The 27692-nt window shown below is 35.5% G+C and overlaps 1 protein-coding gene across 4 annotated transcripts in view; it reads right to left on the minus strand.

Annotated features, from left to right (window-relative positions):
- The window catches only part of LOC103573709 (dual specificity calcium/calmodulin-dependent 3',5'-cyclic nucleotide phosphodiesterase 1), a 139295-nt gene that overhangs the window by 50070 nt on the left and 61533 nt on the right, over positions 1-27692 (minus strand). For all 4 annotated transcript variants that reach the window (XM_053737318.1, XM_053737319.1, XM_014440558.1 and 1 more), the window contains 4 exons: positions 23100-23264; positions 20410-20605; positions 12245-12370; positions 4435-4684 (listed from right to left, as the gene is read on the minus strand). In XM_053737318.1, coding sequence (XP_053593293.1) covers positions 4435-4684; positions 12245-12370; positions 20410-20605; positions 23100-23109 — 582 coding nt within the window. In that variant the 5' untranslated portion in view covers positions 23110-23264. The remainder of the gene's footprint in view (positions 1-4434; positions 4685-12244; positions 12371-20409; positions 20606-23099; positions 23265-27692) is intronic.

Below are 27692 nucleotides of genomic sequence, written 5' to 3' on the forward strand. Positions count from 1 at the left end.
GTATCTTCCATGAGTGATAGGTTTGATTGCCTAATGGAATCGGTATTCTTCACCTTTAGTAAGCTGAAAGAGTGGTTATACCGTACGATGGACGGTGTGGCTCAATAAGTTATAGTTCAAGTTGAACGGAATATAGAATAGTACCGGATAGCTCAACTGGTAGAGCACTCGGCGCGATACCGACATGGTCTGGGTTCGATTCCCAGTTCAGGCTATCTATATTTTTCTCAATTTATCTATAAATTGTTTTTTTGAGAAGGTTTGCATGTTTTAGGTTTCCACTATATTAAATTGGTACTGATAAGTACGGGTCTCTCCCCATAAGTAATCGCCTTGAGGTTAAAGATAAAAGGTAAAGATAAACTGTTCTTGACGAACACCGAGCAAGACGTTGATTATATTCAGCTGGCTTTGGACCCGTGTGAAGAATGTCGTTCAGTGAGACGCCTGCCGTAGTTGATTTTAAGACATTGGCGATTACAGTAAGTTTCGTTCTAGTGATTTGTTCTCGTAAGTTGTAATGATGGGTCAAACAATATGACGTAGTTTAGTTACATGAGTTGATTGCAAGCTCCCTGAGCTCAAGTTTTAGATATTCATTTAAAAAGTCATAATAGAGTTGGTTGTAGCACACATCTTTATTCAGGTGCCTGCATTGATGCAGTAGGTATCGGTATGAAGATAAATTAGAATTTCCCAGTTGAGGATGACTTGAGTGGCAGACGAACTATGTATTGTCCGAATGAATCTCTAGAATAAATGGATTTTAAATGTTCTTCACACGCCTTTTTTTTTGAGTGAGTATATTGGTTTTAACTATAGGAACCTCTATCTAATTGAAACCTCGACAAAAGATCTTGTAATTGTTGAGTAGACTGAACAATTGATAGATAATGAGTAATAGCAGACTGCATTCCTGTTTCACGTACAGGAGGCAAAATTATCCACTTAAAAATTGTTTTTCGAGTGATAGGCATGTTTGAGAAGCCGTTAATGAGTTGAGGTAGGATGATTTATCCATATGAGTCTGCGGTGAGTATAATGTCAATAGCACTACGCTTCATCAAGTGTGGATCTACTAGCTATAGATTATTTAGATGGTTCTAATAAATGGACTCGAATCAGACAGACGGAAGAGTACTGCTTAAGTCAGTCGGTTAGAGTAAGTTTTGTAGTTGGTGGTTGAGTAGTTAGTACCGATCCGTATATAGTTGCAAAGTGAGCATGAGAGTTGTCGCAACGGTATTGTTGTTGAGCTTGATTAGTGGTGGACGATTTTGATAAAAAGGCTGCTTCCAGTCTCTTATGAGCACGAACACGTGCAGTGAGGAACTCATGGAGCTCTTCGGGTGCGGGATACTTAGTGGGAAATCCCATTTTAATTTCCCATTGCTATCGTGTAGCTGAGTCAAGTTTCATAATGAGAAAGTGCACTAAAAACTAGGTTTCAGCTAGATCCAAGCAAAGTCAGTGCTGGACTTATCCTTATTAAGCCTTCCTTCTTGTACAATACACGCAGCCCCATTCCTTAGCTACACTGTGCGCCCTCGTAGCTACTGCACTGCTTACTAACGCAACATGCATTTATTTAAATTTAGCAGTCAACATCTTACTGCTCCAACAGGGCCCTAAAGCACTAGCGCCACCCTATTCTTATTATGTGATCTTGAAATAACGACATCTGATAATGGAACCTACTAAATCTGTACTGGTTGAGTTTTCAGCACCTCTTTCTCCAACAAACTTTGATTCATCTTCGAAATCATCTACCTCGTCAAAGCGCACTCAAGCGACCTAGGATGTGGACTTAGATCCACCTCTTATAAAAGGTTTGGGTCAGAAGCCAACGATACTTACCGTCATGTCTAGTCTTGGTGATATCTAGATTAGTGTAAACCTTACGGCCTATGTAATTGAATTACTACTTGGTAACTTTTACGAACTACTCAACGAGGCTAAAAAAAATCTCAAACCATCTGGGTAAAAGTTCATGCAGACTAAACATGTTTCCGTCTTTGCTAAAAAGGAAGACACATCACTTGTGTACTTTATACCATCTTAAAAGTATATCTCTAGGATCAAGGCACTTCTTGCTTCTCAATCACAATTTACATCTAGGACAGTCCTTGCATAATTATGTAATTCCAGCAACGAAGATATTGTAATTGATGTTCAATATTCTGGTTATTAAAAATGAGTCACACTATGACCTGCGTGATTGTTGTCTCAATATTAATTTATTGCAAGTGCACATGGATGTCTGAAGACAGTTCTTGGACTCCAACCCTCTGCAATACGTTATCGCAATCACAGAAACCTGGCTGAGTCTTAGCATTCCTGATTTAGTAGTTCAACTCGAGAGCTATCATATCAAAAGATATAGTCGCGATATTCAGAGAGATGGCATTGCTTTATACTATTGGAGATTTTGACATTTAACTGTCATCTTCAAGTCTCAAATTGTTTAGTTCAAACCACCTCGATCAACAGAATTTTCGACATGCTAGTTAAATACCAAAGGCTCACTAACTATCTTTGTTGTAGTTATTATACATCGCCCATCGCTTTCGCTATTTACTACTCCAGTAAACTTAGCGTCGACCATCTGGCTGTCATGGATAGCTTTAGTCACAAACTAGTATAAGGTGATTTTAATCCTGATAAACCGAAACCTAGCGCTAACGCGAAATATCAGAATTTTTATAAACAGCAAAAATCTTAAGCTAGTTGATCATGGTGCACGTAACTTCTCAAAATGCTGAAACGCTGCTTGATCTTTGCATGGTGGACAGGATGGTCACCATTACTGATTAGCCTAGTGGTGCTGGGCACTTTCTAATCTACGTTACTCTGAAACTGTTTAAGATATTATCTCAACGTCGAAAGTTGCAGCACTTAGATCTGCAGTGACCTGCGTCACTTGGAATATCACCTGCGTGTCTCGTATCACCACTCCCAGCGTAATGAAAAAAAGATATAACCTACTGACCTACTACGCAGCTAAGAGTGCTCATCACACTTGTTTTCAGGCTACAATAAATTAATACTACTGCTGTAGACTCTGTGGTTTTAGCGGTTTAGCAGTGTGGAAAGAGTTTCGCAGCCTTGACTTGTTCTAACGTCATGTACTCAAGAGACTTGCTGTCAGTGCTAGTGAACTACATCTGGCTTTTGTGTCGTTCTCTAAATCGTCAATGATGTTGACTTTGCCTCAAGTCCTGTTGTCAAGCCAGGTAATCGTCCGGATTAATACTCGGTGCATCAACTACTGAGATGGTTATGCGCGCTTTATTGACCTTCATCTCTGATGCTACTGATGTTGATAATGTCCCCAGGAAAATCATCGTGTATACTATGCCTATTGTCAATACGCATATAACTGAGGGTCTCAATAAATCTATCAACAATTGTATTTTTCCCGCGGCCTGAAAGCGTGCAATCATCGTGCCTATAAATAAAATAGCTTTACCCGTTAGTACTTTAGTACTTTACTTGGATCCTCTTGAGTGTGGCTTCAGGATGGAGCATAGTACACAAATAACTTTGTTTAAGTTAAGAACGACATCAGGTTCAACTCTAATAAAAAAAGGCTGGTGGGGCTCCTACTGTTTGACTTCTCGAAAGCGTTTGACGCGGTGAAAACTAGTTTGTCGGTGCAAGAATTAATCATGATGAGCTTCTCAGAACGAACAATTATTATTGGCTTCTTGATAAAGCAATTATTATTGATTATTTGAAATTTCTCAAATTTTCGGAGGTGAATAGGAAGAAATATCACTCTTTTTGAGCTCGAAGGGCTTCAACATTCCAACGTATTTAAGAGTACTATTAAGCTTAAAGAACTCGAACATGTATTCGTACAAACTACATTGTCGATACGCAATGGGGTTTAAAGTAATTAAATTTGTAAAGTGATTTAATTCTGGAACAACATCTGGATGTAATTTAATTTATTAATTAATCATTTACAAATTTAAATCATCAGAAATTTATTGATAAGTTAAGGTTATAATATACTTCTCTCTAGAATTCAGCTATGCGGGGCAAGCATAGGATCTTCTTTTGCACTGAGTTTAACTGAGTTAAATTAAAGAAATAAGTTAAGGTACCCTAAATTTTCAACAAATGTGTAGGCTCTCATTAATTATCTAAAATAATCAAATTAGGCACTGCATTATATTGTGAAAACTGATATTTAATGTAACTTAGAGCATGAGACAACTGATTAACATATTATCTCTTAGATAAAAAAGATATTAAAGAGCAATCTATCAAAATAAAATATGAGTTAGATTCAAAAGCATATAGAAATAATATAGATATACGGTGGCCTTGCTAAACACTTTTCTGTGCTGGGACTTTTTTAAACGTGTGTGAAGCAAAAAAATTCGCATTCGTCAAGATGAATTTGCATTGCGTTAAGTTTTCATTTACCTTAAAAACTTTCAAAACTTCTGGAGGAAACTGCATGAGAGTATAACTATTCACCTTCCGAGAAATTCTTTCAACAAAAATACCAGCTCGAATTGCTTGAGCTACTGACCGAAATTTCGGTTTATCATCTTTTTTACGTTTAACAGTTGCTAATTGTCTTGTAAAAGTGGATGTCAGCCATTCTCTAACTTCAGAAGGTACAGCATTTGGTTGAACTCCCGAAAGTTCGTCATCTTCATCTGCTGATAACCTGTAAAATAAATTTTATAAGAATAAGCTCAACAATATTATTGTTTCATGAGAAATTCAGTGTGAAATAAAAAACTACTTTAATGGTGATAATTCTTATTTCAGGCACATTTAATTTATATATTCAGTTATTGAATAGAATTTCTTGTTATAACTTTCGTAAAATTTCAGTATGGTATGTTGTTGTTGAAAAACCATTATTGAAAAAATAATACTAAAATAACTAAGTAGTGACGAGTTGAAGATTGAGTAATTATGATTTATAAAGACTTGTACCTTTTATTCAATCGTTAGCTTCTAACTAATCATTCACACTATCGACGCGATAATTATTAATAGTTACTCTTGAAATATCTTATAAAGTGAAAGCGAGAATCTTAGTATTTTTAAACTAAGGTTTCAACTTGGACACAGGAGTTAATTTATTTAGATTATAAGATAACTGAGATGACTAAAGAATACATTCTCATTTAGGAACGAATTGTTTATTTTGATTATTTGAATTTCATTCATTCAAATAATCATAATTGATATATATCCGTAAAGTGGCTAAGGTGAGATGACTAAGAACTTTCAATCATCTATGGATACTAGGAAACGAGTTTGGCGATGTAAAGGTCAACGACTTAATCTCGAATACGTTGTTTCAAGCTAGCGATCCAACCATATCTTATTTAGGTTTTGGGGATGTATGGATGCACTGTAAAAAGAGCGGTGTTAAAGATGGACTCATTTTAACTCCACCCGTTGTAAAAATGAAATTACATCGGTGTAGGAGGAGTAATTCACCGGTGTTAAAAATACCGGTGTAAAAGCGGAGTAAAATGCGTCCGTTTGGAGTTTTAAGTTTAAAGATTATAAAACACAAAAAGTGTAAGTTCTTTATGATAGTTGATAAAAAAATATCATTCATTAACAAGTATAGTGATCGAGTAAGTAAAAATATCTACAAAATAAAATATTTTAACACTGGTAAAGAATATCTACACCGGCAGCGGTGTTATTTTAACACCGGATAATTTTTTTTAACACCTGCACAGAAAATTTACACCGGTGGCAGCGTCATTTTCACACAATTTTCGGTGTTGATATTTAATACCACTAATTTTTACACCTACACCGCTTGGACTTATCCCGGTGATATTTTACAGTGTGGAGTTGGGTTATGGAGCTAATTCAAGCAGTGATAAAATTCAAACCACAAGACTAAACCCCGAGCAGCTCTAAACTTTAAATTAATTTGAATAATTAGAGTGTCTCACAACTCGCAAAGTAGAAAATCTATCAAGAAATGAACAAGCGGATAATAGCTTGTTGGGAACCCAAAAGAGAACAAGTGGATAAGGCCTTTTACATAGAGTATGGGGAGAAGCTGCATTCCACCACTTATCCTAAGCAACTATGTTAACCAGCGCTAGGATATTGGTACCACAAAGGGCTACTTTCCTAGCCCACTGTGGTCAGAGTCTCTTTATTTCCTGAGGTGGTAGTAGTATTTTGCCCGAAAGCGTTAGGACTCATAGTGACTGTCGGTGAGGTCCACCTTAAACGTTGCTTGATTGTATTTTCCGACTAAAAGTGTCGTCTGGGGATTATCTTGCAGCGCGTGTATGCTCAAAGGGCGTAGAAAGGGGTGCCCCGGTTGGCGGAGGCGGACTTAGGTCCTGTTACATTAATTAATTTCCACAAGACAACGTGAAAATTCTAGAAAACGTTATGCTGCAGGCAGTGAGACGCGTCTTTCCTATAGAAGAGTTCTCTACTATAGACTTTATATATGACACCAGTTTAATTTACACTGCTAGTATAACGGGGTAAATTTGATTCACCGCGTAAAATTTAATTTAAAATAAAATCTATTATGCGCACTGCCGATAATGTTGCAATGCCACCCCAGGATTATCCGGAGTAGAGTGTAACTAGTCGTCCAGAACTGATAATTGAAAGTGCTTATTCGACAGTCCCACTTACAGATAAGTAGGAGTGGCCGAATTCCGAAGACGTCCGAAGTCATGCGGGGAGTAAGTAATTATAAACGATAGACGGAACGAGACACGACACGACGGAAGGACTGGATCTGACGGACCTTGATGAGAAGAGAGTGAAAGCCAACAATAAAGTAGACGCCGTCAGAACAGGAGCTACGGGAAAAAATTGCAAGACACGATGTACCACCTATTGCACGGGTAGAGTACAACTCCAGATTCAATGAGAACAATGTAGACCTGGATGCAAGAAAGTCAGCAGCCAAACATCAAAACCCGAACTCAGAATAGAACCAGTTACTGGAACAGAAATACCTAGGATTTGAAGAGTTCTATACAGACGGCTCCAAAACACTAAACAGAGTCTCAGCGGTGGCAATATGTCTAACTATTAACTGGTCAAGCAGCAGCAGCATGGACCCGCATGATTCAATCAGTGTAGCAGAGGTTCAGACCATAAAAATGGCAATTAATAAAATTGTCCAGGATAATATAAAAAACGTGATAATCTGTTCAGACTCCCAGTCAACACTAACAAGTCTTATGGGGCAAGAGGAGCCCAAAGAAAACTCTGAAACTGATATCATGGGAATCAGAGAAGATCCGTACAAAGTTAAAGATATGGGAATACAGATAGTGCTGGTTTGGAGCCCAGCTCACAAGGGGATTGAGGAAAACGAACTGACGGATAGACTGGCCAAATCAACAGAAGAAGTTAATGCAACAAATGTGATAGCTAACGTTGAGGCAAAGCACTTGAACGAGAACTTCAAGCAGAATCTCAGTAAAGACACCATCGAAGGTATGAGAAGTTACAACAAAGGTAAGAGCTACTTTGAGCTCACTGAAAAATTCAGCGTTAAACCCTGGTTCCAAGGCCTGGGTTTAGGTAGGGAACAAATCACAATTATAAATAGGCTTAAGAGTGGTCATACTCACGAAAGGGCGCACATATTTAGAATGAATATATTAGTAGAAGAGGCATTCGAATGTGGGGAGCTTTTGCAAACCACTGAACACTTGTTGTGAAACTGCATGCTAGTAGATAAGAAAGAGCGAGATAAATTAATTAACCGGCTTAATACTATTGATAATTTTGTTTTAGATTGTGCGGTCCAGCCACTGATCCTTTCATCTTCATACACCATGGCTTATATCATCTACAAGTTCATCAAGAATACCCGCATAAACATCTAATATACTTAAATCCTTAAATGTACTAACACCTACAACGAACTAATAACAATCAGGAAAAAAAAGTCAAGAAAACAATACAACAAAAAAAAACATTAATGTAACGGGACCGTTAGGTCCACCTCCGTTTGACGGGAGGCCGATACCTGACCCTTTTGGGCATATTCGCGCTGCGTAACCCTATTTGTATATTATGACACCACTATATATTATAAAAGCGAAATATGAGCATATGCTCACATTAGCTTACCCATTAGGCATGCAGTGCATGTGGGTGCCTCACGCACAGCCACCACGAGTCCAACCTCACATGGACCCAAACACTCCTCCCATCTCAGGAAATAAAGAGACTGTGGTCGAAGTGGGGCTTGGAATGGGTCCCCCATGGTACCAGACTTCAGCTCTGGTCAACTGCTTGCGTAAGATAAGTGGTGGGACGCAAGTTCTCTCCAACCCATATAGGTTACCTCCACTTATAATCATTAAGGATTTCAGACAAGCCAATATATACATTCGCCATCATTTGTCACATAGTGTTCACTTATCTTCGAGTTTTTTTTGGGGACGCCATTAGTGTTTTAAGTCATAAAAATGGCGGCGATAGTTCCACTCGGGAAAACAATGCAACAGTAGCTGGCACATGGCTCAATTGGGACGATAGCCAATGAGGAAAACAAAAACAAAAAAAAGTAGACGCCGACACTCAGGCGCCGCTAATGAATAACAGGTAAATTTATTTAATTGTGACTTGGTTTTTATTGTAGAATCAAGCGATAGATTATTCCAAAAACTGTTATAAGATACCAGGCAGGTAGCCGGAGCTATTGCGTACAAAATATTTTCAGGCAAGTTGCCGGAAATTTTCTAGAAATTTCCAGGTGGATCGTGTAATCCACGCACCGGAAATTGTTGAGTCTAGTCATAATTCTAGTCAATATAATACTAATGAATTAAGTAATTAACTGAAGTAAAGTCCGGGAATTAATAAAAAATTGTCTTGATAAAATACATAAAAGTCTCGCGGTCAAGGTCACCGGTAATAACTAAATAAATGAAGTTAAATTTATGAATTAATTAATTAAAAATTAAATAATTATTGTGATATAAAAGTACTTGAAAAAGAAAGAGATCACGTAGGAAAGCGTGCGTATCTGGAAATGTGATAGTGGAACTTTGTGTCGACCGATATTTCGGTAAAAATGATAGTGAAATAAGAGTGCATGAAGTCTCCGATTATTGAGTAATAATAATTAGTTGAAAAAGTGCTAAAATAAAAAGAAATTTATAATAATCAAGAAAAATTAAAATTAAACAAGAAATTGATTAAAAAATATTTTAAATCCTAAATTAGTTAATTTATTGATTAATGGGAAAATATTCTGTCACGATATTCAGATATCGCGGCAGTCTCGCATCATGTCGGTGAACAACAGAGGGTGGCACACGCTGCTCACACGTCTCATCCGATAGTTTGTTAATATGATTATTTTGTTTATTTATAAGATTTTGTTTTAATTATTGCGTTAATAATACTTCATTGATTTCTTAGGTATATATTGTATTTGAATCAGGAGATTTCACTAAGTAATGTGAGCATATATTTGGATTTTTATAGCGCTGAGAGAAATAGTTGCGCATTTCATTTATGTGCTTATGATTATTTTGAATTGGTTGGCGCGATCTCCAGGGAGATTCAGGATATCTCCAGGTGGGACATTTTGTTTCGTTATTAGTTTTATTTTCAGTTTTTCAACCAACGGAGAGCCATAACGGCTATTGAGCGCCAACCACACTCCGCCGTGGGACGCGTGAAATAGAAGAGAACGTTATAATTCAAAACTAGTGAGTGTGTAATAAAGTATCGGGTACGAGAGTGAGTGTGTGTGTGAAAAGATCAAGATTGCTACGTCTGGCAAAATTTAAACATTTTATTTTTCATGTTATAATTTCAAATAAGTAAAAACAGAAAAATGAGAGTATCCATAAAGTGCCTCGCTGGTCATTTTAGAAATTGCTTTGGTGCGTCGCAAAAGCTTTTAACGGCTTAATACCAAAACAAACAAATAAATAGAAATCCTATGAGTTTTCGAATTGTAGATAAGATCTGAACACATTTTAGACTCATTTAAGAAATGTTTTAACTAAACCAATGACTCATTTTTAATATCTCAACTAAAAATATTTCATATTTTAATAATTAATAAATAATGTTTAAAGGTTCTAGGTGGGAACACCAGACCTAGTAAATAATACAATATATTAATTAATAATTAAAGGTTCTAGGCAAGAGGCCATGCTTGATAAATAGTAAATCATATTTGATAAATAATAAATAATATTTTATAAATAACATTCATAATTAATAACTGATAATAATTAATAACTAAAGATTCTAGGCAAGAGGCCAGACCTGATGAATAATAAATAATATTTCATAAGTAATCAATAATACTAGATTAATAATAGACAATATTTCATAAATAATATTCATCAACAATGTGTGATAAATAATAAATAATAATTTTAAATAATTAATAAATAATAATTCATAAAATAAGAATTAAAACGTAGACAGGAAAATGCGCTTGCATGTGTGTGCGTGTGTGTGTTTTGCTCGCGCGTAAATGTGCTTGCGTGTGGGTGGACACATACGCACACACACACTTACGCGAATAGACACATAGGTACAAAGGAGAGCCTCCCATCATAGAGGGAGTTGAGGCGACGCTCCCCGGAAAATCAAGGAATGAGGGTAAGGGCCCAAGGAACCGGACCTCTAATTGGTCACGGTTTTCTCCTACTTGAGGTCAATTGGAACGCCCTGAAAATCGAGACACAAAAAATTGGACGCGTGAACTCTCTCTCTTGACCAGGATTTCCAAGTGTGCGGATCATAAATCATAACTTAAGTTCAGTGGCCGGGTTTCTCCACGTAGAACAATAAAGTATATTTTTAAATAGAGTCAGTGAGCTTTGTACTAAAGGTTCTTCAATTATATCCTTTTATTTAAATATTTTCGCAACGGTAAATACTACAAGGTGAAAACCCAAGTATATTAATAAATATTAAATATAAAATATCACAGATAAAATTTTGTAAGAGACTTTAAGAAATAGTCTGGTCACGAATTTTATTTTTGAAATAGTATTTTGAATGATCAAATTTTGTAAGAGACTTTAAAAAATAGTCTGGTCACGAATTTTATTTTTGAAATTGAATTTTGAATAATCAAATTTTATAAGAGGCTTTAAGAAATAGTCTGGTCACGAATTTTATTTTTGAAATTGAATTTTGAATGATCAAAGACTTTAATGATTTTAATGATCAGAGACTTTAAGAAATAGTCTGGTCACGAATTTTTATATTTCAAATTGTATTTTGAATGATCAATATATTTTAAGTGTGGTTTAACATTTAATTTTGCCTTTAGAATTTATATTTGCATAAGTAATATTTATTCGGCTTAATATCGTACTTGAATAATTAATTTTTTTTAAGTGCCGTTTATCTTTTTTTCTCCGGTTTAATATTGTATTTGAATAATCAGTTTTATTAAGTGTTGTTTAACATTTAATATTGCGTTTAAATTTGTAATTCAATAATTTTTAGTAGCTAAATTTTTGTCATAGTTATTTAGCAAACTATAACATTTGTACGGTTTTTACAATATATGTAATAAATTTAAACCGAGAATTGATCATTTAATTTAACCTTCACCAACAACATCATTAAGACAAAAACCTTTGGAGTTCCCGGTCTATAGGCTTCAGCTTGGACCAAATACTCACTTAAATAATTACGTACCAATTTTGGACGTAACAATCAAAATTTCGATTAGAGTAAATTAAGGTTTTCGCGAAGGTAAAGCCATTTTAAAATTTAATTAAGGAAATTACCACAGGTAGTTAGCTCAAAATAAATTGTCTTAATATTTGCCAAAGGTAGTTGGCTATTAAGGTCTAAAATTTGAGTGTGTGAGTGTGTGTAATCGCCAAAGGTAGTTGGTTTAAATTTTGTTCGTGGGGCACACGAACTGGCGCCCAACTAGTTTGTCTAACCCAGCTTGAGCAGAGCTGCGGGTCCAGGGAGATTCAGGATATCTCCAGGTGGGACATTTTGTTTTGTTACTATTTTATTTTCAGTTTTTCAACCAACGGAGAGCCATAACGGCTATTGAGCGCCAACCACACTCCACCGTGGGACGCGTGAAATAGAGGGGAATGTTATAAACCATATACCCAAAATTCGATGGTGTTACTTAATTTTTTTTTATAAAAAGATAAAAAATACGTTTAACATGTTTGACAATATTAGTGAAATGAAGTTATAGAATCATAAAAGACATATCTTAATTTTAAAGAATATAAAAAAATCTACATACTTTTTTTCACGAATGAAAACATTTTCTAGAACAGTAGCAGCATACTGTATAGTAAACTGTAATGAATTCAGTAATGAATCAGTTTGGATATCACCTTGGTCAAGCTGCTCCAATAACCATCTCAATCTGTAATCAATAAGATTCAAATTTGAATTGCAGTGTTGATACAAGTTTATCTCAATATACATTAACATTTAGTCAAGTTAGCTTCAAAGCTTGAATATTGAATAAGAATGGTACAAAGAGAATCTCAATTAGACGATTGAAAGAAAAAACTTGTGTTACATTTAAAAAAAATCTATCGTTTCAAATGACTTGCTTTTAACTATTTTATATTGAATGCATTCACTAAATTTAACATTTTGAAGGTGTTGATAAACCGTAGACTAATATATTGTAATATGTAGAAAAACTTTATGCCAGCATGGGGTTTTGAGCTACTAAAAAATTGCAAATACTTACTGCAAAGTGCTCGATACAAGCGAAAAACAGTATAAAATCGAGGAAGGTAGTTTTTTTATTACTTTAATTACAATTTATGAATGACATTAAATGATTTAAAATGAATCATGTCTACTTTATTACTGTGAGTAAGACGAGTACCATTTTTTGATGTTATCTGCTCTTTTCTGACTACTTCTCGTTATTTTTAGAGTTTTTCCGCAATTTATCCAAAGTTGGAGGGTGTGCAAGCCAAACTGACGTTTGATTTAGATTTAACACATCAAAATACATAAGAAAAATACTTGATCTAGATTGGGAATTTTTATTTTCATTTGCATGATCGCAATGTTTCACAATTTTTTCGTCATTTTTTTCTCTCTCTCTCTCTCTTTCTCTCTCTCTTTCTCCCCCTCTCCTTCCCTCTGTGTATGAGAACTATTTAGTATGTTGTGTGCCTTCAAGCGTTTTTTCTTTTGCAGATCACTGCTAGCTAATATTGCAGGTCTTGCTTTTTAGCGGTTTGTTCCTGTGATAAGGCTTGTAATAATCAATTATTCAATTAATTAAATTCCTGAGGAGTCACTTTGAGGTTACTGGCCGTCTCACTCTCACCTGAAGCCTCTCTCTCGGACGTGATGCATGCGCTGTGAGTACCTATTAGTTTGGCTTGGGATTGAGTGTTGCTATCTGTGTACTCGCCTACACTGACTCAGAATTGCACGCTAGTGACACCACGCTACCTGTCATGGATCACACTGACAATCTGAATTCCAGTTTACCACCTGCTCTACCCTCTGGTTCTGATTTGTCATCCAAATACACTGATTCTCGCAAGAGAACTCGAGTGATGGAAGAATAGGGCATGGATCCGCCTCCTAAAAAACCTGCTGCAAGCAAGATCACCCTGGCTGCTGTCATGTCAGGCATAAATGCTATAAATTCTACTTTCAAGGAGCACGGCTCGCTGCTTAAAGATGTACCTGACATTAAAGCCAATCTTGAAAAATTCTCATCTGACGTCACCGATCTGAAACAAACTAGTGAAAGGCTTCAAACTGATAACGTCACTATCAATAAATTTGTTGCTGATGTCATATCTAGGCTTCAAAAGCTGGAAGCAGCAAGTTGCAGCGCTGGTACCTCGACTGACAAACGTGATAATAAACTGGCCCTTCTCACTACCATCACAAATAGCAACACGATCAACCTTCAAAAGGCCCGCCACACAAACTCACTGTCTGGAATTTGTGATATCTGGATTTCCTACCTGCTGTCTTAGTCATGGTCAAGCGCAGCTATTACGCCTTGTAAGCTCTATACTTACAGTGCTAAATGTTCAATTGAAACCTAGTGAAATTGTCAGTGTGAGATTTCTGTCCAAGCGTAATATTCCTGCTGAGTCATCTTCTGGAGCTTCTGGCAGTTCAGCGATTGATAACCTGAGCCGTAGCTCTATTGCTATTGAATGATCCAAGTAGGCCACTGTATTTAAGATCATCTCGGCGAAGAAGAAGCATGGTGTACTAAACTGGTGTTTCTTTAAAACACGACCTAATGTCTCTTCTCTCACCACTATACCTTCAATCAACTTTAACGTATATGTTAATGAGCTGCATTCCAGCAGAAATTTTTAACTGCTTGGTGAAACGAAGAAAGCGTTAAAATCAGTTGGCTTCAAATATATATGGTCCAAAAATGACTCTGTACTGGTCAAGAAAGATGAATATTCTCTTATACAGGTCGTTACCTCTATTGGGGATATAGCCAAGATACTTGAGGATCACTCTAGAAACAATTCAAACTAATCTGTCGTCCATCACCTAATGTTATCAGCAGCTCAAACACACTTGATACGAGTGCATCACTTCGAGTTTGTCATCTGCATGCCGATTCTCTTAGAACGCATCTGAATAAACTACGGCTCTTTCTAGCTTCCAACAGTCTTTACCATATCATCGCAGTTACGAAAACGTAGATTGTAAATCATATTCTTGACTCCGTCATCAGTCTACCGGGTTACAATCTAGTTAGAAACGATCGCAACGTAGATAGGGGTGACATTGCTCTATACTATCACGAATTTTTACACTTAAAAGCCATCCTCAAGCCTGTGATTACCTGAATTGGTCAACCTGGCGCACTAGAATATATAACTTGTGCCCTCTACCCGATGAGGGCGTTACTTATATTTATTGCTGTTGTTTATCAGCCTCCACATGCACCATTTGGTGACCTTGCCACTACTTTCGGAACTGTCTTTGATGGGTATAGTCAGAAACTAATTCTTGGAGACTTTAATGCTGATCAGCTCAGTACAGGACCGGATGCTGACTACATTAAGTCTTTTATAGCTGCAAACTCTCTCAAGTTAATGAATCATGCTGCAACTCATATCACTGGACATTCTGAAACATGGCTGGATCTCATTATTATCGATACTATGGACTGCATTAGCTCCTGGGGTAAAACAGATCTTCCTATTGGTGGTGGGCATCTCCTGATGCATGCCACCTTGAAAGTCAACTACATAGCTCCCACTGCATCTACTATTCAGACCAGAAAGCTCGATAGACTTGCCAATCCCAATGCACTGATACTACTGGACAACTTGGACTGGTCTTCGATTGTGTCTGCAGAGGTGGACATCAGCCGCGTATTTATGTGTGTGGGGACTACGTCTTCCACTCCTGCCTACCGCAAGCAATAATTAATTATAGCTGAGATATTGTTATAATTATTATTAGTATTATTTTATTATTATTAGTATTATGATTATTATGAAATAATATTACTATAATCATTATTACGAATATTACTATTATTACTATGATTATTACTAATTTAATATTTCTTTCATTAGTTATTGATAAATAATAATTCATGTATGTCGTTACAATGTGAGCGTGAGAGACATTTCTGCTCGGGAAACTAGTTGTAAGTTATAAAATGTAAATTCGAATTGTGTAAAACCTTTTCCTTTTTTGTGTCATTTCTCTACCTTTCTTTTTGTGTCTACATGGACTCCAAGCTAATCTTTAAAGACAATGTAAAGCATATCTCGGCCAAAGTCAATTCCACTCTCTATCAAGTGTATGGTCTACGCAGCTACACTGGAGTCAACATGCGGAAAACTCTTGTGAATGCCCTCCTGCTTCCACATGTTAATTATTGTGCTGCTGTATATTTTGGTATTGGCCCTGAACTTGATCTCAAGCTACAGCGATTGGTTAACAAAGGAATTAGATACATACTGGGTCTGCCCTGGGACATGGCTATCACTCAGGCCAGAATAAATCTGGGTTGGCCTACTGTTAGCATGGCCAGAGCACGTGCGGTTCTAATAATTGTGCGTATAGCTCTTATTAAACATACCCCATCGTACCTAATTGAATTTCTGGCAGTGTAATCTGCCTTTGGGCTACTCAGGAATCAAACCTGCTCCAACAGACTGGTTATACCCAACCATCGCACTCAGACCTACAAATATCCGTTCGCTGTTGCTGCCCCATATATGTGGAATCATATACCTGATGCACTGAGGTCAATACGTAGTGCTTCTGCGTTCAAGAGTGAATTAGATTCCTGGCTGCTGAAAACTGATGAGCCATGGGCGACAAAATTCTTCTCTACGTGACCACACTCACATCATACAATGCTATACAATGTATGATTGCTATTAAAATTTTTTCTTAACCTTGGCCGTTGAGTATAGTTCACCTGCCTTGGCTGTTCGTCTTATCAATGCAAAGAAGAAGTTTGGTATCCTCAAATGATTCCACGTCAAATCTTGCCCTATTAATGCTGACTATGTGTTTATGGTGACTTTAATGGTGATTTTACCATATATATCAATGAACTATTACCCATTAGTGGAGCTATTACCCATTATTTAAACTATTAGGGGAAGCTAAGAAGACACTCAAATCACTAGGCTATAAATCTATCTGGACCAAGCACAACACAGTGATGGTCAAGAAAGATGATTAAGCCTTGATACAAATCATTGCTAATCATAAGGACTTAGTTAGAGTTAAACAGCAAGTCTCTTACGCTGGCGCTACATCTTGCTAACGTCTTCCACCACCTTCGTCATCCCAGCAGCAGTAGTTTCCGGCATCACGACATCAACAAGACGAGTAACAGTTCATCTCCATCTGATTTCCGAGTCTGCTGTCTCAATGCGAACTCGTTGAGATCACACATGAATGTCATTATGCAATTTCTGGACTCTAATCCTCTCTACCATCTTATTATTATCACTGAAACATGGCTAGCTGAAGCCATTCCAGGCTAAGTTATTGGTATTCCAGGTTACAATGTTGTACGAAATGATCGCCATGTTCACGGTGGCGGTGTTGCTATATACTATCATAATTCTTTAAGCTTATCCGTCATCCTAAAACCTGCGATCTCTAGGAATGGTAAACCTGGCTCACCGGAATTCATCGCCTGCAGGATACATATGAAAAAGGTCCTACCTATTCTTGTTCTGCTGTATACCATCCACCTCATGCTCCTTTTGGTGACCTTGCTACTACCCTGGCAGAAGTGATGCATGGCTTCAGTAACAAAATCATCATGGGTGATTTCAACACTGATCAAACTCAGATGAGTTTTGATGCCCAATATGTCAAATCGTTCATTAGCAGCTGCTCACTAAGGCTAGTAGACCATGGGGTTACACATGTTACTAATCAATCTGAGACTTGGCTGGATCTTTGCATCATTGATGATCAGGATCAGGTTATCTCCTTGGGAAAGTCAGAGTGGCAATGCCTCTCCAGTCAGTCACAAAATTTGTACACGTAAGCTGGACAAACTAACTTTTCCTAATGCAATTACAGCCTTGTCCAACATAAACTGGAAGCCTATTAACGAGGACTCTGTGCCCACTGTCGATGAAATGGTCCGAAAATTTGCCAGCAAGCTCATTGACCATGTCAATGATTTCTTACCTAGCAGGGTAATAACGGTCAATTTACTCAAGAAAGCCCCTTGGATATCACATGAACTGAATGAGTCTGAGAATCATGTTCGCATTTTGTATAGGCGGTGCCAATGATGTAGAAGTATGTCCAATCCACTAAAGTATAGGTGTGAGCGTGATTGCCATCGAACCAAACTCAAGGAGGCTGGAATTAATTTCTTCCGCAATAGGATTGAAGAGTTGTCCTGCAATACCATGTAGAAGGAGCTTCGTAAGCTTGGTCTCCTCAAGAACAATAGCCTTGACGCTCTCGCTGTGAAGGCTGCTGAGCTTGTCCAGGTGTTTGCAATGGTCTCTAGGTCTTCAATAAACTCTGAATTGCTGTCACTCCCCCTACCTGTTAAAATGGGTGATCATCCTGAGCTTATATTTGAAGAGGTCTCCAGTGAGACTGTCAAGATAGCCATAACGTCAATCAAATTTGATGCTGTGGGAGCGGATAACATCACTAAGAAGATGCTAGTCAATACTCTTTCTGTGCTCCTTGACTGAACTACAGAGCTCATCAACAAATTAATAAGGGAATCCAGCTTCCCCGAAACTTGGAAGAAGGCTATCATCATTCCTGTCAATAAGATACTTAATCCTACCAAGGCTACTGATTACCGACTTACAGCGTTGCTGCCTGTCCTAGGCAAGGTACTGGAAAGAGTTGTTTTTTATTAAATCACTAAATTAAATTGAATACCTGAGTAATAGTCGCATGATCACGCTGCTAACACTCTTCGACTTTTCCAAGGCGTTTGACACGGTCGACCCTGGGCTGCTAATACGTAAGCTTGCAGTGATTGGTTTCTCTGAGTCAGCGACTTGCTGGATCACCTCCTATTTTACTGATAGGTCACTGGCTTTCAAGAACTCAAAAGTAACCTCACCACCTTGAAACCTACTACCATTGGTGTCCCACAAGGCTCTATTTCAGGTCCTCAACTTTTCACCCTATTCATCAATGATTAGGTGAGTGCATTTGCTCCTGCAAGCATTTGTTGTATGCTGATGTCATTCAAATATATTTATCCTGCTATTCGCATGAGCTTAAATAGGGTGTCCGCCAGATGAATGCTAACATCTTGAGTATCAAGCCTGGGCTGCAGCAAACCGACTGCAACTAAATCTTGGCAAAACCAAGACTATGATTATTGGTACCAGTACATACGTCAATTCCATTGACACTGCTCAAATTAATGTGGGGTGCGATGGAATCGTTATTCCCATCGTGACCAGTGTTAGGAATCTCGGGCTAATTACTGACTCTAAGTTGACATTTGAGGACCATGTTAAGTATGCCACTTACAAAGTCAACTCATCGGTATATCAGCTCTATCATCTGCGCGATTACACGGACATTAACATGCAAAAGGCTTTTGTCAATGCTTTGATGCTACCTCATGTCAACTATTGTTCTGCAGCACTTCATGGTTTAGGTTCAGTATTAGACATTAAGCTCCAGCGTTTAGTCAATTAAGCTATTCGCTTCATTTATGGGCTGCCTTGGGACTCACTCATCACACAAACCAAGATTGGTCTTGGATCGTTAACTGTAAAAAAAGCTCGGGATCGCAGCGTTCTAAGTGTTACTTACTCCGTGCTGTTTAAACATTCTCCTTCGTATGTAGCTGAATTTTTGGCTGCTTAAATTGCTGCCAGGACGCTTCGAAATCAAAGCACTACTACCGTGTTAGTTGTTCCTAGCCGACGTACCAACGCATATAGAGTTGCTTTCGCTGTAGCTGCTCCATATCTATGGAATGATTTGTCTGATAACATCGAAATGATGAATAATTCACGAGAATTTAAAAAGGGAATCATCAACTGGCTGTTACTGGCCGATGTATAATTATGGGTGACTTAAGTTTATTTCTGGCTAATTACTTTCCATCAAATTTTTTTTTTATTAATGTTTACTTTAGCCAGATAGTAGGTTTAACATTACATAACTTTGTACTCTGTGTTATGATTTATAAAAATATTTGTTAATTCTTTACCTCAAATGCTAGTATTGCTAACTATAAATGTATTAATTTGTTCAACAAACTCTGAACAATAAACAAATATATAATGTAATCTACTCTTCATAAGCCTACACACTGAGCAACTTAATGGCATTCCGTAACTCTATGTTTAGTCTTCTAATCTCTATTTTTCATTTTGCTTATAAGTTCTGAGCTCTGAAGTTTAAGTTTAAGTTTTCATCCATGAGTGATTTTGAAATAGTTCCACTGATCAAAAACTGTCTAACTTAATTTAATGTTTTTTAATAGCTTTATTAAAAAAAAAAACCCATTTATCTCATAGGATATTAAATTTTAATGACTTATTTGACGGTACGGCTAAGAACATATAGGCTTTTTCAAAGAGCATACTTTTCTTTTTAAATTAAATTTTGTACCAATGAGATATATTATTATAGGGCTGAATTTTCAAGATTTGCATAATTTGAGTATGGAAAAACTTTAACAACTTTGTTTCAGTTCTTTAAATTAATGTTAAGACCTCAAAATTAGAGTGCATTTTTATTTCAGCATGTAGAACAAAGTATTCGATGGGGAACAAAAAAAATGTTCGTTTCAAGCGGAGCACTCTAAGACATATGTATAAAAAGAACATCTTAACAGTTTTAGTAAAAAACACTTGATACTTCCGTATTATCCTATCGATTTATGATACAATTGTGTTTGAGATACTTGAATATGTATTGATTGAAGTAAAAACGAAATGACAAAATATTTCTGACCTGCACGCAGCACTATTACAGGCTTCTGGGCTATCGATTGCTGGGAGTATGTCGACTTTTGGATTAGTACTAAGATAATATTTATTACAATTGGTAGATTGATTCTTAGATACATCGGATATATTTGAGCTTGATGTTATAAATTTTATTTCTTCTTTGGTATGACTTTGAAGGATTGCTGATGAACAACTGAACTCTGAAACAAACAAAAAGACTTAGATGAATGATTTTTGTCAATAAAGTGGTGAGCAATGTGTAATTTATACAACATTAAAAATATTTATTTTTTTCTTTGTATTTGAAAGTTTAACAGCCTATATGTCTAATTTCAGAGTTGATATAATAATTTTTCTTGTTGTGAGACACATAAGATTCATAGAAACATACAGAAGAAAAAGATTATTAACAATACAGCTAATAGTAGAATCTAAAAATCACCAGACGTCCATATGATAAGGTGGTTCCATGATTCTTGATTCATGAAATTTTATTTTGGGAATATTTCGTCTCGGGGACATTAGGTTTGAGGTCATTATCTCTTGGGGATATTTTTTTGGGGGATCAAGACTTCTGATACCGTAGCTAGCAGTGCCATTATTGGGAGCGATATTCATATGTCGAAACTCCAGAAAAATTTAAAAGCGATTCGATTTTTGTCAACACAAACTACATCAGCTGACTGCCAAATATCAGATTCTGGCTCAATGCAATAAACGCAGTGAAAAGGATAGCTTTAATGAAGCAAATTATTAAGCATCTAGCAGAGAAAACTCTTCTAAAAGACGGTTCGTATACTTTTCATGGATTAACAGATATTTCTGCAGAGCTTATTTCACGCATGCTTGGCCCATGACAAAATACGATAAAAATTACAAAGCAAGTATCCGCTTAACTTACAATGTTTTGCGCTTAAGTTACATTTTGATTTATCTTTGGTTTGCAGTTACGTTCAAAAAAATGTTGAATGCGCGCTTCTTCATTTATCTGTGCTTCGTTTCTGGCATCGCATCATCAGTGCGAAAGCTGATTTTTTTTAAAAATGTTTAAGATCTTTGAAATTAAAAAGTGAGATCTTACAAAAAAAATGTAAAAACCTCATTTGTGCTTTGATTTTTGACGAGATGGGACTTAGAAAAGGCTTTCAGTGTACCCTATATGATAAGATGCGACGAAATGTTGATAGTGATACTGGTATTCATTATGGCTCATCAGAAAACATGAGAAATTATAATAGACGTCATGATTCAATAGCAAAAGACGCTCTAGTAATGCTAGTAGTCCCATTTGATAATAGTCGGAAGTTTTCTATAGCGTATTTTTCAGTTAATGGTTCAAAAACAGATACTAAAGTAAATTGAGTTCTTGATTTTTTAAGGTGTTTGTATGACATAGAGGTTGACGTAGCATCATTGACTTTTAATATCCCAACAGATCATATTTCGAATGTTAAAAAACTTGGAGCAGCAATGACTCTGAATGAAATTACAAAGACTTTCTTTTCCTATCCAGTTCTTAACGCTCCAGATGATACCGTAGTTTTAGATGCTTGCCATGATTTAAAGAATAGTCGGAATGCTTCTACTAAATATTTAACATTCTGTGATGATAATTAATGACAATCCCATTAAATAAAAATACATAAATAACTTAGCAATTTTTTAGTAAGAGGAAGCATTGCATTCAAGAAAGAAATTTCGTGCTATGCATGAATAGTACGAAAACTCAATAATGAAACAGTTTTTGACTGCATAAGCACTCCGTGTTACATTCGGGGCTACACCACCAAGAAATTATAATTTCTGCATACTGTAGGGTATTTAATGCATAATTTCAGTTAATTTTTATAGTCTCCCAGAATCAGAATCATCAAATTATATAATGAATTGTATCAATTAACGTTTAGTTATAATTTAATATATTTTTTATAATAATTGCTGCTTTATTAATAAAAAACTACGAATAAATTAGGTATAAAAGTAATAATTTAGCAATTTTTCATATGAACACATAGTCACAATCAGTATTTTATGTTTTGTACTAAAAATTTATTACCGAATAGAAAAAGTAATGCATTTAATGATTTGTATGAGTACTTTTTACAAAATGATATTCAATATTAAAATATTTTCGAGAGTCGTTTTCTCCGTCCAGTTATTCCAATGAAGTATGGATATCTATCCCATTCTAGCATGGCTAACGCGACTATTTATTACTGGGCAAACGACTATGTCAAATAAACAATGGGTTTAAAATTTTGTGCGGCACCATGCTATATGGTAATGATTTCAATGTTACATTGGAAACAATTCCATTTGCTTCGTTCCGTGTATAAATAAAAAAATTGAGTTTTCAGTTGTACAACTATGTGGTCTTTTACAGTACCTTTCACTACATGTTTATCAATTTTACACTTTCCGCAACAGGCAGATGTTCGGAGGTTCCTGAAAAGTTAAATTCAACAACCACTTGGATTCAAACCAACGCCTGTGTGGTACTTGTGATTCGAAGATCAACTCGCTGATCACTTAGCCAGGAGTACCAATCTCTATTACTCTTTATAATTATTTACAATTTTACTTCTACATTACCTGCTCCGTTCTTCAATCATACAATTTAAAAACTTGACTAAAATGCAAATATAAAAAGTTTGACCGAGCAAATCATTAACAAATATAATGTAATAAGCTGACCTTTGTGCATAAAATATGGGCTGGTGTTCACTGAAGTTGGGGAGCTATCAATGCCTCCAGAACTGGAACTCGAGAATTTACATTTATTTGCAATAGTTGTAGAAATAGAACTGGTCCCTGCGTTATCATCTTTTGTAAATCGCTCATCTGGCCGGGTAGAGAATACTGAAATTGAATTAAAAACACACATATTAAAAAATAATATGGCTGATACGTGATAATTGTTCATAATTTCAATTCAAATTTTCGTTCAATCAAGTTTACTGTATTGCATTTTCAAAAAATTGAAAAACCAAAATCGTTTCATTGCTGAGCAATTTTTATAGACCTGTAAAAAAGCAGCTTTAACCAGAATGAATCGAAATAGTTTTCTATAGGCCTGTGAAAAAAGTAGTCTTAACCAAAATCAGATAGCGTCTAAGCTTGCTTCGTTAAAAAAATCATAACAAGACGATTTATTACATAGTTCTGAGCAAATATAATTCGGAATTTTCCGTTTTTCAAACAAGAAAAAATTTTTCTCTTAAAATTATTGTTCGAAAATTATTTGACTTATATTGATAATATCTAACGAAAAGCTACAGAACGATAAAAAAAGTATTACTAGCTTTTTTCACGAAGCTTCTTTCGAACAACAAATCCTTACTCGTAAAAAAATGTTTTTATGAAATTGTATAAAAATTTCGGCCAGTAATGACTATAAAAGTTTATGAAATTATATAAATGCTTCTAAAATTGCATTAAATTATATGTGATTTCATAAAATTTTACAGACCGTAATTATTTAGAAGCAAAAAGTCTGAAAACTGGCTAACTCCTTTGGGGACTATTGACACGTGTTTTTGATGTATTGTAGTTAACCGATATTGATAGAAATGAATTACATAATAATTACTTTGACATTTTGGTAGTTAATTAAGCCACAACCAATTGTTTTGTGATGATTATTACTTAAATAATTAAAATTAAACCGACGACAAAAATCCAACAGTAGATTTTTTTACTAGTATACCGAGACCGGTAATTCTTATTCTGCCTGTAGATATCACTTGTAATTTTGAGGGTTATTGAAACACTCACCACTGAGTTCAGTGGTGATTAGAAAAGCCGATTTCATCCATAAGTTAATTGTGTATTAAAACTTTAAAATATTTTTAAAAAATTGAATAACAAACTTATTTTCGTAAGCTCGTAGTGGTCATCAATAGTTAATAAAATTTAAAAAATAATAAATATTTCATCTTAATTATCTCTAGGCACATGGTTTATAGTCCTCTGCAAATTGATTTCAATGAGTTTATCATTGGAATTCTATTTACATCTAACATTCCATCTTGTGTCACTTGGTATAGAATTCACAAACTTTTCTGAAAATTACATATAAATCGCCCTTGCAAGGCCATCTCGTGAACTGAGAGCGTTGCCCGTAAGTAAATGTCACGACTACACGAAGCCAATCTCGTGTTGTCAATGTCGAAGGATTGTCACAAACTTGGTAAGGCGATGAACTGCACTCGGATGAGACCTGTGTATTACTATAGACGATCTGTCAATGAAATATGGTATTTCTATAGTGTTTTCGAATCTCAAATCTTGCAGCAAATGTTTTATTTTAAAAATGCCGACCAATGCCTTTCATGGATTGAAAACAATAATTATAGGGCATTAACCCATTTGATTTTATTTATCGTGGAAATTCACATTGAAAATTACTACTAATACTTGTAAGTTTATTTCAGGGTTTTGGTACTTCAGTTAGCTATGTTTTTGAATTTCTTAGTTCTGTCTCTTCACTCTTTCAAATTTATAAAAGTCCGATAATCGAACAAAATCAAAAATATAAGTTCGTTGAGTCCCAAACTAATATTAAGTTTTTTTTTTAATAAGAAAAAAATACATCAATGCGACGAAACTGGTTATTCCAGCCTGTATAACTTCGGGTGACAGTCGGGGCACTCTTCAGTGCAGACCCAACCGCGTAAGCGGTACGACAACTGGCCCACGTTGGGCGCCAAAGCATGTAACGGGGTTTTCACCTGCGAGGTGAAAACTGAATACACTATTTGGCAAGCTTGTTCAATCATTATTAAGTTTGGCGCTATGTGGTTCAATAATTATCAATAAATGTGACTCGCGGTGGAAGATCAGGGAACGGTCTGTCACTTAAGATTACGATAAACGATTCATCAAAATCAAACAAAATAATTTTGCGTATATTGAGCAAAACAAAATAATTGATCGGTATCGCAAATAAAATTATCAGTTACAACAAAATATAAATCTCCACTTTTGGCTTAACTTGATATAAATGAAATTGTTCCAAAAATTCTCATACTTAATCGAAATTTACAAAGTCAGTTCATTCTTTAATGTTAGTTCGGTTGATGAAATAAAATAACTTTTATTTTACTGTCTCGATACACGTACCACGTCCGCATTTTTTGAACACTTAACGATGACGTCAGAGTATTTTACACGGCAAGACTCGACTGCCGTAACGAATGAGATAGAGACGATTCGAAATTTTTAGAAAATTTAGAATAAAATAAAATAAATATACACTAATAGTTTATTTTGGTAATTCGTTCAAATTGCATTGCTGTACCGTGAACATACACAATTGATTAAATAACACGATATAAAGTATATGAAGATAAACTGTCTAATGTGATTGGTTGAGCCACGCATAAAAATATTTATAAATAAATGCAATTTATAAGTAAGGTTCCTGCTTTAAAATCAAACTAGTATAGATTGTTATTTTGTAATACAACTCATAGAAATATAAATTTGTAATATACATCGATTTTAAATTCACTTATGTTTTATTATATATAGTATTTATCGATTTTAATGGAGTATTGAATAAAAGAATTGAATAAAATTTAATATTCAACGTAACGTAGTTATAAATAAATAAATATATATTTTAGTAACGCAGGTCCGATTTGCGCGCTTTATGACGTCTGCGTTGCAAACTCTAAACGGCTGTTTATCGACCGGTGTAAAGAAGTTGAGTAAAATCAAAGTAGATGTCTTCTACTTCCACCGGTGTTATGAAACGTGACTATTGAAATGACATTTTACCATGCGTCTGAAGATTTTTAACTAAGCTCAATCTATTAAGCATCATAAAAACTCGTTGAACAACTTGGAGTTTTTACTCGAAATGTAAGTTGAACGGCTAGTACACTAAATATGGCTACATCAATTCATCATATGTAGAGTGCTGTATCACATGGTTGTCGTTATATTTTTTTCATTAATTAATATTTAAATTAATAATTAAAACATCTGAGTGAATTCAAAATCAGTCAAATATGAATCCTGAAGGTTATGAGTTTGTGTCATTCATTACTCCTCCAGATTTACCTCAAGCTGCTAAAAAAGCCTAAGAGGACATACTACCAGCGTCGAAAAGGTAGTATGAAAAGGCGTATGATAAATTAAATGGTTGGAGAAACGAACATAAAACTATGTCTGCATCAGAATCGATACTATTGGTATATGTTAAAAAATTGGCTGAAAATTATGTGCAAATGAGTATGTGGTCAGTTAATGCAATGGTGAAAACTATGATTAACCTCAAGGAAAAAGTTGACATCGGCAGGTATGCTACTTTAATTGCTTCGCTAAATAAAAAATCTAAAGGACGTGTTTGTAGAAAAGCCAATGTCTTGACACCTGATCAAATTAATCAATTTTTAACAAATGTTCCTGATGAGGAATATCTGCATAAAAAGGTAATGATAAATTATAATGTACATTAATATAGATTATTCAAGTTATTTAACAAAACTATAACTCATTATTTGCAGATTGCATTAATTATTGGAATTAGTAGCGCATGCCAAAAATCTGAAATAACTGGTTTGAAGTTTTGTGATATTAAACGAGAAGGAGAACTTATTATTAGGATTTACAATAAAAAATGTAAACGTGAATAGTTTTTTACAATTGGTGGAAAATTCAGCTGCATTGTCAAAAAGTACATTGCTTCACGTCTTAAAAACACTAGCAAAGATCGATTTTTCATGGCTTATCGGAATGGTGCATGTATTAGCCAAGTTATTGGCATAAATACATTTGCGAAAATACCACAACATCTAGCGACCTATTTAGTATTAAGAAATCTGCCATCATATACCGGATATGCATTTTGACGCTCGGCAACTTAAGTTGCTGATGCTGGAGCTAATATAACAACTTTGAAACGTCTTGGTGACTGGAAATCAGCAGCAATTGCAGAAGGATATGTTAAAGAATCTGTTGCAAATAAAGCCAGAATTGGGAAGATTATTGAATCTACTGTCAATTTACCTTTTACGTCACAGACAAAAAAGATGCCATGCATGCAAGTCAAGTAGCTATACGGCAAAAAATTAATCTAGTAGATTTACCATCGACTTCACGAACAAAAGATGATGACATAAACACGAGTAAAGTAATTTAACAGCAAAAAGTTCATACAGTCATCAATGTTGGATCAACTTCTTCCTCAGCAGCCGTTTCATCTTTAATGAATGCGGCGATTTCTAATTTCGGGAATTGTGCTATTACTATCAATAACACTTATTCGAAAGAAAATTAGCA

The sequence above is a fragment of the Microplitis demolitor genome, chromosome 3 (assembly GCF_026212275.2).
Source record: "Microplitis demolitor isolate Queensland-Clemson2020A chromosome 3, iyMicDemo2.1a, whole genome shotgun sequence".
Lineage (NCBI taxonomy): Eukaryota > Metazoa > Arthropoda > Insecta > Hymenoptera > Braconidae > Microplitis > Microplitis demolitor.